The 12650-nt window shown below is 42.2% G+C and overlaps 1 protein-coding gene and 1 long non-coding RNA gene across 15 annotated transcripts in view; both read left to right on the top strand.

Annotated features, from left to right (window-relative positions):
* Positions 1-12650, top strand: part of LOC126981746 (neurobeachin-like) — a 112709-nt gene that overhangs the window by 76584 nt on the left and 23475 nt on the right. For 2 of the 3 annotated variants that reach the window (XM_050833269.1, XM_050833268.1), the window contains exons 2-4: positions 9301-9418; positions 10502-10720; positions 12420-12532. In XM_050833269.1, coding sequence (XP_050689226.1) covers positions 9301-9418; positions 10502-10720; positions 12420-12532 — 450 coding nt within the window. Of the gene's footprint in view, positions 1-1455; positions 1602-9300; positions 9419-10501; positions 10721-12419; positions 12533-12650 lie in introns of those variants that run through there. The other variant, XM_050833272.1, reaches the window with a different exon arrangement.
* On the top strand, positions 10729-11949 carry LOC126981751 (uncharacterized). 12 transcript variants are annotated; one of them, XR_007734122.1, is made up of 5 exons: positions 10729-10749; positions 10833-10890; positions 11007-11209; positions 11268-11557; positions 11674-11949. It is a non-coding gene; the product is annotated as an uncharacterized LOC126981751 (long non-coding RNA). The 12 variants fall into 12 exon arrangements; XR_007734123.1 differs by lacking the exon at positions 10729-10749 and having other exon boundaries at positions 10772-10919; positions 11152-11209; positions 11355-11557; XR_007734117.1 differs by lacking the exon at positions 10729-10749 and having other exon boundaries at positions 10772-10919; positions 11152-11209.

Below are 12650 nucleotides of genomic sequence, written 5' to 3'. Positions count from 1 at the left end.
TAGTAGTGGTAATAGTAGTAATAGTAGTAGTAGTAGTAGTAGTAGTAGTAGTAGTAGTAGTAGTAGTAATGATAGTAGTAGTGGTGGTCATAATAGTAGTAGCAGTAGTAGTAGTAATAGTATAAGTCAGACACGATAGATATTCATTTCCACCACCAGAGTACTATATCATCAGGAAATAGTCCCTCTGATAGTACTTTTACATCATCTTTCAATCCTATTCCCTAGTACTCAACCCTTCCTTTCGGCTACTAGTCACCTCGTTTATAGTCGTGGGTTGTTGATGCTCTTTTGTTGACGCTGAGGCTGTGATGGTGGTTAAGGCGGCGATGATAGTATTAACAATGGGAATAGTACGTCTTTTCATTGGTGTTATTTTTCTTCTTTTTTATTTTCTCCTATTCGTTATATCATTATTATTCCACTATTATATTTACGTTATTTCTTCACCATTATTCAACTTATTTATTGGTTTATTCGGTCTATTATTTCATTAATCTAATATTATTCTTGATTTGCTTATCCTACTTATCATATTTCATCATTATTATTCTCCTCTCATATGTTATTCTTCCCTATTCCTTGTTTTAATATATATAATTAATAGCACTGATCAAAAAAAACTTAAAACATCCATTATTCTTATCCCTTAGTACTCCATCACTCTCCGCCCATCATCCCCTTGTTTGCTGGTAAAAGCCTCCTTGTATCATCTATTAACCCTATTGTTCAGCACTCGATCCCTCCACTCGTCTATTGATCCTATTCTTCAGTACTCGATCCCTCTGTTTATAATATACTCGGTGCTCTTTTGTTTGGGGTATCGTGGTGGTGGTGGTGATTGGCTGACTGAGTGGGGGTGAGAGGTTGGTAAGGGGAGGCTAGGAGGGGAGGGGTGAAGAGGGGGAGGGAGGCTATGTAGTCCTATAATGAGGAAGGAAGGGGGATTAGGGGAGGGAGCGAAGGGGAGAACTAGAGAGGGAGTGCTTAGAGAAGGGGAGGAAGGGAGGAAGGAGGGAGGGAGAGAAAGGGGGAGAGGATGAAACAAGGAAGGGAAGGAAGACTTGTGCACAGAGGAGAGGGAGGGTGGTGGAGGTGGAGGAAGGAGGAAAGGGAGGTGGTGGAGGTGGAAAGTGGAGGAAATAAAGGAGGTGTAGAAGGCGGGAGGTGGAGGAAGTGGAGAAGGAACGGAAGTGGAGGAAATGAAGGAGTGAGATTGAGAAGGTGGAAACAGAGGTGGGGGTGGAGGGGGGAGGGAGGGAAGGAGGAGGCAAGGGGGGAAGGGAAGGGGGAGAGGGACTCAGAGGAAACGAGGTGTACTGGGATGTATAGCGATGGTACTGGGGAAGGGGTGAAGTCGGGGAAGGATGGGTAGGGGGGGGGCGGGCCTGGTAGGGGGTGGAGGGGGAGGGGGAGGGGGAGGGGGGTTGACATGCAGTCCATCCGTCAGTCTTTCCCTGGACTCCGCCGCGGCAACATCCATCTGTGCATCCATCCCTCACCCTCCGTCTGGGCACGTGGTCTTGTCCTTCACCCGTCCACCCACCTGGTTACCGACTTACCTGTTTGTCCGCGTCCGCTCACCTGCTTGTGTTGATTAGGTAAGGTGTTGGGGGTTGTCCTCGTTAATTGGCTGGTTGGTTATTATTATTATTATTATTATTATTATTGTTGATGTGTTTTGTGTATTGCTCTATTAATTATGACGGGATTTTTGCGTCATTGGTATTGGTATGTTTAGTTTTTAATTCATTTAGATCGTCACTAATTTATATGCACAGTCCTTCCTTTATTTTCATGGTGCTTATTTTCCATTCATTATGTGTTTTGTGTATTGCTCTATTAATTATGACGGGATTTTTGCGTCATTGGTATTGATATATTTATTTTTTCATTCATTTACATCGTCACTAGTTTATATGCACAGTCCTTCCTTTATTTTCATGGTGCTTATTTTCTATTCATTGTGTATTTTATTTATTGCTCTACTAATTATGACAGGTTTTTTGCATCATTGGTATTGATTTTTTTTTTCATTCATTTACATCGTCACTAATTTATACGCACAATCCTTCCTCTATTTTCATGGTGCTTATTTTCTATTTTGACTAACTATATATAAGCCTTTTCATTTTCGTTATTTATTTATAGTTCACCAGCACTATCATTTATTCAAACATTATCATTATTATGGTTATTATCATTATTATGTATTTTATTTATTGCTCTACTAATTATAACAGGATTTTTGCATCATTGGTAATGGTATATATATTTTTCATTCATTTACATCGCCACTAATTTAAATGCATAATCCTTCCTTTATTTTCATAGTGCTTATTTTCTATTATTACTAACAATATATAAGCCTTTTTATTAACGTTATTAAAGTTCACTAGCTCTATCATTTATTAAAACATTATTAACATTCATTATTCCTGATTTTCATTTTTTCCCTAATTATGAGACTGCAATTATCGCTCTAACAACCTATTCAATCGATGCGCGGCAGTTAACCTTAATTACTGGCACTCGCTGCTTCTAATTATAATCCACCGTAATTATTGTTTTTCTTTAATACTTTACACTACAGTCATTCTCTTTGCCGATATTGTGTGTATGGGAAATCGCGTACGTAGGCGTGTGCGTTTATTGCCGAGGGGCGGGAAGGGAGGGGGAGGGGAAGGAACGAAGGGTATGGTGGCGGTGGTGGTGGTGGTGGTGGTTTGGTCGTTAGTAATGGTAGTTATAAAATAAGTCGTCTTTTAGTAGTTTGGTAGTTGTAGATTTTTGGAACAGTAGTAGTAGTAGTAGTAGTAGTAGACAAGTAGCAGTAATAGAACAGCAGTGGTGGTGAAGGTGGTGGTTTGGTAATTATAGCATTAGTAGTAGTAGTAGTAGTAGTAGTAGTAGTAGTAGTAGTAGTAGTGGTGGTGGTGTTAGCAGCAGCAATAGAAGTAGTAGTAATAGTGTTAGTAGTATTTTGGTGGTAGGTCGTTAGTTTTGGAACCGTATTACTATTATTTGTAGTAGTAGTAGTAGTAGGAGGAGGAGGAGATGAATAATGAAATAGAGGAAAGAGGAGGATAGGCGTAATAGAGGAGGAGGAGGAGGAGGAGGAGGCGGCACTGCGCAGGTGGAGTGAGTAGCGGCGGCCATCTTGGAAGAGCGAGGGAGGGAAATGACTGCCCGGTGGAGGAGGAGGAGGAGGAAGTGGAGGTGGAGGTGGAGGAGGAGGGGGGGAGGCGGGTAGCGTCACTGGTATTGATCACGGAGGGGAGCGCCGACCCCCTTCGCCCTCCCCCCCCTCCTCCTCCTCCTCTCCTTTCCTCCATTTCGTTCTCGCTGCCATTTCTGTTTTGGTTTCGTTTATTTGTTTTCTTGTTTTCATTTTCTTATTCCTGCTTATTTTCGTTTTCTCGTTTACTCGCTATTTCCTTTCATTTTTCTATTTTTCTCTTTTTTTTGTTCCGTTTTTGTCTTTGTTTTCCTTGTATTGTTTTTTCCTGTTTTCTTTGTTTCGTTCTTTGTCCTTATTTTCCTTGTATTGTTTTTTCCTGTTTTCTTTGTTTCGTTCTTTGTCCTTATTTTCCTTGTATTGTTTTTTTGTGTTTTCTTTGTTTCGTTTTTGTCCTCATTGTCCTTGTATTGTTTTTTTTGTTTTTCTTTGTTCAAAACTATCCTTTTTTTATCTTTTTTGTTTTCTTGATATCCATTTTACCCAATTTTAGATATTTTCACCAGATAGAGTACCCATTAATGCCTTCTCATTTAATATATATGTTTATCAAGTGAATGCCCACTCACACCCCAATTAGCTCGTTATGATCTACTTGTTAACATTATCCCCAAGTGTTGAACCGTTGGCTTGTGGTTCAGTGTTCGGAATCGATAGCCACTGAATGGTTGTTTGGTGATTTGATGGTATCCGAAGCAGTCTCGTGGTTGCTTCATTGCTCCGACACCAGATTCACTGATTTCCAACTTAACATCATCAGCAGCCATTTCCAGTACACTGCTTTATAAAGGCCTTTCCTAACGTTCTCCTCCTAGTTCTCTGTCTGGTTTTAGTGTACTCCATCCAGCTCCGGTGAATGCGCACTCTATATAATTTCACCTTTCCACCTTGTCCTTTGTTTGCGAATCTGTTACTTCGGTACTCTATCCTCCGTCCTACACTTGTTACGACCCGGACAAGTCAATTTCTTTTTCTTAATCGTCACCAAAATATCTTCAACCTTTGTCTGTTCTCTGATCCATGATCGCTTCCTGTGCCTGTTGTATCAGTATTTTCCTTTCATATTCTTCTTTAGGCCTACTTTCAACCTATAACAGTTTACCATCAAGTTTTCCTCAGACTTCACGTTGTAATACTATTATCTGTGAATTTGAGGTTGTAAGAGTTAATTCTTTTCATTCCCATGTTATATCAGATAAGCACAGCCTCAGTCTCTCCAATGTGGATAAATGCAAAAATGTGAGATTCTCGCTTTCGAATTTCACATCACATTTACATTCATCGCCTTGATTTTCTCATCGCGTTTACACTCCTCGCCCTAAATTTCGCACTTTGCGTCTTAAGTATCCTTCATCTCGCACCTTTACGCCTCTCACTTCGTTATCCGTGTCAGGATTTTTCTTTTTCACTTGGTTGAGCCTTCTTTCGTTGTCTTCTCTCGTGCATATTTTTAACCACATGACTAATTCCCTTCAGTAAGCCTTACATCGTTACATTTATTACCGTTAAGGAAAAAAATAAATATTGACAAGACTGAAATTTAGGTTAGTGTATACGTAGCGTACTAGGTGGCTTGAGTTAAAATTACGTTTGACTTCGTAGCATGAGAAAATGAAACCACTCCCGCCCTTTCCTAACTCAAGAACCACCGGTGTTGCCGCTCCGAAATATCAGAACTTGCAAGCTACTTTAGAAAAAAAAATCACAAATATATAAAAAAAAAAGTTTGTAGTCAACAATCACGTATGCCTAAAGCGGAAGCCCACACACTGCATAGTGATATATCCTTGAACACGATTGGACTTCGTGAGGTGAATACGATATTGCGAGGCTCGTATCAAAGCTCGGCACCACTTCTAGGCACGAATCAAGGTGAGACACCACTCATAATACTTATAACACATGAAAATACGTATCAAAGCTTGGCGCTACTTCTAGGCTCCTATCAAGGCCTGGCACCATTACTTGAGACCTGGCACCGCTTGTAGGCTCGCATCAAGTTCTATCACTTCTCAAAGACGTATCAAGGCCTGGCACCGCTTGTAGACTCGCATCAAGTTCTATCACTACTCAAAGACGTATCAAGGTCTGGCACCACTTTTAAGAAGTCGTGTCATAATCTGGCACTTCCATAGTCTCGATTGACACCTAGTCCGAAGCCTAAATCTCAAGCCCATTGCCGCCTCGTTCCTTACACATGAAAAGACTCGTGTATATATATGGTCTCGTTTTCATGTGTGGTTTTATGGCTCCGGGGACAGTTATCTATGGGTCCTGCATCATGGGAAAGGGGTGTGAGGGGGAGGGGGGTCAGCTTTGAGGCCATCAGGGAATTCTAACTCTACCCCATTCCTTCTATTCTTTTTTCTTTTTCTTTTCTTTTTTCTTTTACTGCAAAGGAGAAGACTCAAGGGCAACAAAAAGAGTGCAGAGAGGAAAAAAGAAGCCCGCTGCTCACCGCTCCTATACTATCTTCTGTTTCCTTCTGCACTATATCTTCTGTTTCCTTTGTTAATTTATATATGCAGGATATTGGTGACCTGTAGACTCGTTTGTAATGGTCAGTGTGATCCATTATTGCCTGTCTTATCACTTATACTTTATTCATTTTTTAGGCGGTCTTAAATTTATACATCTCATTTTTGTAGTTAGTTGTCAGTTTAACATTAAAAAATAGATTAGATAAATTCATGGACAGCGATATTAGGTGGGGTTAGATTCACGGGAGCTTAGGTTCAAAGGAGCTGCCTTGTACCGGCCTTTTGCAGACTCCTACGTTCTTATGTCCTTATGACTCTAACCCCATAGTATTGCCTCTATCGTGACCCTTCCTTAACCATTTCTCTAAGTCGTTCGGTGCCGTATTTTACCTTTTTTTTTTTTCAGGCGTCCTTAAATTTATACGTGCCATTTGTGTAGTCAGTGAGGAGAGGGCGATTCTTTGGCTCGCTTCCCTCCTCTCTTCTGAATAGTCGCCCGGTGCCATATTCCGTCAGTTTTAGATTTTCTTCGGTACCATTAAAGTCACACATCTCCTTTGTCTCATCAGTGTCGTGAAGGCGATTCTCATTCTGTCACTTCCCTCACAGAAAAATCGTCTGACATGTTTTATCAGTTATGTTACTATAGGCGCTCGTAAATTTATATATACACCTCATTTGTGTAGTCAGAGTTGAACATGATCACCTCAAAACTCGTCCTGATGCATATGACAGGTTTCGGCGCCGTGCAGGCATCGGTCAGTCAGTCAGCCGGTGTTAGGAGCGGAACCCTTAACCCGGTAGCAGCGACGGGCCAAATTTGTGTCTTTACCGTGTACCAGCGACGGACCAAATTTGTGTCTTTACCGTGTAGCAGCGACGGACCAAATTTGTGTCTTTACCGTGTAGCAGCGACGGACCAAATTTGTGTCTTTACCGTGTACCAGCGACGGACCAAATTTGTGTCTTTACCGTGTACCAGCGACGGACCAAATTTGTGTCTACCGCGTACCAGCGACGGACCAAATTTGTGTCTACCGCGTACCAGCGACGGACCAAATTTGTGTCTACCGCGTACCAGCGACGGACCAAATTTGTGTCTTTACCGTGTACCAGCGACGGACCAAATTTGTGTCTTTACCGTGTAGCAGCGACGGACCAAATTTGTGTCTTTACCGTGTAGCAGCGACGGACCAAATTTATGTCTTTACCGTGTAGCAGCGACGGACCAAATTTGTGTCTTTACCGTGTAGCAGCGACGGGCCAAATTTATGTCTTTACCGTGTAGCAGCGACGGGCCAAATTTATGTCTTTACCGTGTAGCAGCGACGGGCCAAATTTATGTCTTTACCGTGTAGCAGCGACGGGCCAAATTTGTGGCTTTACCGTGTAGCAGCGACGGACCAAATTTGTGTCTTTACCGTGTAGCAGCGACGGGCCAAATTTGTGTCTTTACCGTGTAGCAGCGACGGGCCAAATTTGTGTCTTTACCGTGTAGCAGCGACGGGCCAAATTTGTGTCTTTACCGTGTACCAGCGACGGGCCAAATTTTTGCCATGATATAAACCCCCCAAAATAGATGATGCATTAACTGATCACAAATGCGTTGATATATATTATGAAATGGTTTGCGTGAGTGATGATTTTTTCTCATTAATTCGCTTAGAGGAGCCTTTAAAAACCTGATCCCCGCAGCTACCAGGTCAAGCCCCGTTCACACTGTTCCGACTCTGGGCCACGACAACCCAGCGACTCATAGGCCCCCTTCACACTGTGCGGAATTAGCATCCAGCGATCGTTTCTAGACCGCTTTCCGACCATGTGCGACCCTACCACATCAATATTTCACACCCAAGACCTCGCATACCCCGAGTTGCTGGGTTGTCGTGGCCCTTTTTTTTTTTTTTTTTTTTTTTTTTTTTTTTTTTACAGCAAAGGAGACAGTTCAAGGGCACACACAAATCAAACATTAATAAAAAAAAAGCCCGCTACTGAGTCGGCACAGTGTGAACGGGGCTTTATTCAGACGCTTTTGGTTCTCACAACAAATATTTCTAAAGGCTACAGTGGAAAGCAGTCAGGTCCATATGAGTGCAGCAGCCTTGTAAAACTATCATTAGGCTCATAAAACTACCCATGGATATACCCACAACTCCACGAAAGCCTTATCAAATGTGGGTGGGTGAGCCCCGAGAGTTTTGAGAAGGCGAGCCCGTGCTAGCGACCTCTGCGACCCCTCAAAGTTCACATGTGGAGAATCAGATACCTTTGATTATTGGGTCCACGCGTCCTGATCCTCTTGTAACTTTGAAAGAACACGAGAGAGGACGGTTGTGTGCTGGTTACCTGCTCGTTCTCACCTTTGTTTATTTTTGTATTTGCATATTCCTCAGTTACCTGTTATCTCTTATCTGTAGGCTACTTGTATGCGTGTATGTAGGAATGTGTATGAATATAAAGGTCTTCACTAATTTTCCTGTTGTATGTATTCCTCGTCCATACTACATATTCTCGTATTTGTAAAGGTATATGTATTTTTATGGATTTAAATATATAGTTCGTATTTTTGTGGGTATGTGTATTCCTATTTCTATATGTATTCTATCATTCTTTGGCTTTGTATATGGGTGTGTCTTTCTCTCCGTCTATAGTTTTTTTTTTAATAAAGAAGGCACCTCATTGACTAAAAAAAGGGGGTTGAAACAAAACAGTCCCGATAGAAACAAAGAAACAAACAAAAAACGCTACAAATCGGCCCCTATCTTTTTTTATCCATCTCTACACCAATTAGTTTTTTTTCTGTAGATCTACGCACATTTCTACAACTAGCCACTCACAGCTGTTTACCTCCCTATCTACCTCAATTATGTATGCGTGTGTCACTGTATCTGTCCTGCCAATCTTGTGTGTGTGTGTGTGTGTGTGTGTGTGTGTGTGTGTGTGTGTTTATCTTCGTATCTATGTCTGTATTTATCTCCTGTTTTATTAATGCAGGGAAATTTTGCTATATGTCATCTTTTTCTCTTTGGTATCCTTATTTTCTCTCTCTCTCTCTCTCTCTCTCTCTCTCTCTCTCTCTCTCTCTCTCTCTCTCTCTCTCTCTCTCTCTCTCTCTCTCATTTTAACCCTTTCTCTTATCTGTCTCGCTCTTCCTCTCTTTTCTCTTCCTCTTCTTCCTTTCTTCCCACTCTTCCTAACTCCCTTTCTCCCTCACTCTCCTCCTCCCCTGCACTCCCTCCCACTCGCTCACTCTCCCACTCGCTCACTCTCCCACTCGCTCACTCTCCCACTCGCTCACTCTCCCACTCGCTCACTCTCCCACTCGCTCACTCTCCCACTCGCTCACTTTCCCACGCGCGCATTCTCCCACTCGCTTCACTCTCTCCCTCACTTCCTCCACTCTCTCCCTCACTTGCTCCACTCTCTCCCTCACTTCCTCCACTCTCTCCCTCACTTGCTCCACTCTCTCCCTCACTTGCTCCACTCCCTCACTCCTTTATGTCCTTCACCCCCTCCACTCGCACTCATTTCTCTCCCTCCATTCTCACCTCCACTCACCTCCGTTCTCTCCCTCGTCCGCAGGTGGTGAAGTACTGCGAACATGTGCATGGCAAATGGCACTTCAGCGAGGTGCGGGCGATCTTCAGCCGCCGCTACCTCCTGCAGAACACGGCGCTTGAGATCTTCCTGGCCTCGAGAAGTGAGTATGAGGGGGAAAATAAGGGAGGGGGGTAGAGGGAGGGGGAGGGGGAGGAAGAATGAGGGCGAGGGAGGATGATTGGAGTTTAGGAAGTGGGGTTGTGTGTGTGGGAGGGTGAGAGAGTAAGAGATAGTGGGAGTGGAAAATAGGGGAAGGGGGTTAGAGGGAGGGGGAGGGGGAAGGAAGAATGAGCGCGAAGGAGAGGATGATGGGAGTATAGGGAGTGGGATTGTGTGAGTGGGAAGGTGAGAGAGTATAAGAGATAAAGGGAAAGGAATATAGAAAAGGAAGTGTATATACGAGTATGTATGAGAGAGAGAGAGAGAGAGAGAGAGAGAGAGAGAGAGAGAGAGAGAGAGAGAGAGAGAGAGAGAGAGAGAGAGAGAGAGAGAGAGAGAGAGAGAGAGAGAGAGAGAGGAATGTAGGGGAGGCGTGTCCTTTGTGTGTGTGTGTGTGTGTGTTCTCTCGTAATTAATTGCTAGATTTACATAATTTCTTAAACCTGAGCCCATTGGAACTACTATAGCGACCCATTGAAACTCCTATTCTGGTCCATTAAAACTTTAGTGACCTTGAAACTTTTAGACCTTTGTAGTCCGACAAAAATGTGAAGTTAGTTTGGGTGGGGCCCGAACCTCTTCACAGCGCTGCCGCACCACTCTCTATCTCATGTCATCTACCTACTATTTGAAGTTGTGTATCAGTATTCTGTATAAATTAATAAGCTTTGGCAGCGCTGTGCCCAGGGAACAGCCTGAGCGGCCCCGCCCAAACTGACTTCATAGCTGAGTCTGACTAGTGAGGGACAGCTTTGTCTTCTCTCTTAATTAATCCATTATAAATACCTACCCATTCGGACCGGTATTAAACTCTTTAGTAACCGATACTCCATATCAACCCCATTTGTTATTCCTATCCTCTTCTTCGCCTTTAATACGTACATTGAAACTTTCATGGTTGCCCATTTCCATCAACCGCATTCGTTTACTCTCCAATCCTCTTTTAATGCACCTTTTATTTGCATGTAACGCGTTAAACATTCATAACAGATACCCATTTTCTGACTGTCCCGTCCCCTCCCAGCGTCCGTGTTCTTCACGTTCCCGGACCAGGCCACCGTGAAGCGCGTGGCCAAGGCGTTGCCGCGTGTGGGCGTGGGCATCAAGTACGGCATCCCCCAGACGCGGCGCGCCAGCATGATGTCCCCGCGGCAGCTCTTCCGGGCCTCCAACATGACGCAGAAGTGGCAGAGGCGGGAGATCTCCAACTTCGAGTACCTCATGTTCCTCAACACTATTGCAGGTAAGAAACTAATTGATTGACTGATGTGGGTAAGAAACTAATTGACTGATGTGGGTAAGAAACTAATTGATTGACTGATGCAGGTAAGAAACTAATTGATTGACTGATGCAGGTGAGAAACTAATTGATTGACTGATGTGGGTAAGAAACTAATTGATTGACTGATGTGGGTAAGAAACTAATTGATTGACTGATGCAGGTGAGAAACTAATTGATTGACTGATGTGGGTAAGAAACTAATTGATTGACTGATGTGGGTGAGAAACTAATTGATTGACTGATGCAGGTGAGAAACTAATTGATTGACTGATGTGGGTAAGAAACTAATTGATTGACTGATGTGGGTGAGAAACTAATTGATTGACTGATGTGGGTGAGAAACTAATTGATTGACTGATGTGGGTGAGAAACTAATTGATTGACTGATGCAGGTGAGAAACTAATTGATTGACTGATGCAGGTAAGAAACTAATTGATTGACTGATGCAGGTAAGAAACTAATTGATTGACTGATGTGGGTGAGAAACTAATTGACTGACTGATGCAGGTGAGAAACTAATTGATTGACTGATGCAGGTAAGAAACTAATTGATTGACTGATGTGGGTGAGAAACTAATTGATTGACTGATGCAGGTGAGAAACTAATTGATTGACTGATGTGGGTAAGAAACTAATTGATTGACTGATGCAGGTAAGAAACTAATTGATTGACTGATGCAGGTAAGAAACTAATTGATTGACTGATGCAGGTAAGAAACTAATTGATTGACTGATGCAGGTAAGAAACTAATTGATTGACTGATGCAGGTAAGAAACTAATTGATTGACTGATGCAGGTAAGAAACTAATTGACTGACTGATGCAGGTAAGAAACTAATTGATTGACTGATGTGGGTGAGAAACTAATTGATTGACTGATGCAGGTGAGAAACTGATTGATTGACTGATGCAGGTAAGAAACTAATTGATTGACTGATGTGGGTAAGAAACTAATTGATTGACTGATGCAGGTAAGAAACTAATTGATTGACTGATGTGGGTAAGAAACTAATTGATTGACTCATTCATTCATTCATTCATTCATTCATTAATAAGCAGGTGTATAGATGTTTAGCCAAGTAGGAAAGATAGTTAAAAAATGTAAAGATGGATAGTAAAGAAGGTATTGATAATGCTAGTTTTTATTCTACAGGTATGGTTATTTTTTATAGTATTAATAGTAGTAGTAGTTTCCATAGCAACTTGTTACTTTTCTTCAAGTTCTGTAGACTCGTATATTTTCTTTTTAACTTGATATCATAAAAGGATTTTCCACTTTCCAGTTTGTTGTAATTTATTTTTTTTTTCCTTTTTTTTTCATTTAAATATTTTCTGCGTATTGAGTTGTTTTCATTCCAGGTAGTGTTTACATTTTAGTTCAAATATATAATTTTTGTGCATTTACCTTTGTTCCTTCCTCTCGATTTTACCCTCTTTCAACTTTCATTTCATCATACTTTCATCATACTTCAATTCCTATTTAATCATATTTTCTTTTTTACTTTTTATTTTACATAATTTAACCCTCTTTCAGGTCATATTGTAACATGTATTCACCCTCTCTAAAGTAATGTTTCATCCTATTTTAACATGTCTCTCCTTATCAAGTCCTCTTCACCCCATTTCAACTTGTACTTCAACCATTCATCACCGTTCCAGGTCGCACGTACAATGACCTCAACCAGTACCCAGTCTTCCCGTGGGTACTCACCAACTTCGACTCTCCTGAGCTGGACCTGTCCCAGCCCTCCAACTACAGAGACTTGTCCAAGGTGGGTGGATGGGTGTGAGGGTGGGTGTGAGTGTGGGTGGGTGGATTGGTGTGAAGGTGGGCGGGTTGGTGAATCGAGTCTGTGGTTGTGTGATATATTGGACTCCATACAGAATTAA

The sequence above is a fragment of the Eriocheir sinensis genome, chromosome 49 (genome assembly GCF_024679095.1).
Source record: "Eriocheir sinensis breed Jianghai 21 chromosome 49, ASM2467909v1, whole genome shotgun sequence".
Lineage (NCBI taxonomy): Eukaryota > Metazoa > Arthropoda > Malacostraca > Decapoda > Varunidae > Eriocheir > Eriocheir sinensis.
The sequence above is the reverse complement of the archived record's forward strand: the minus strand, read 5'-3'. Positions and strand labels throughout refer to the sequence as shown.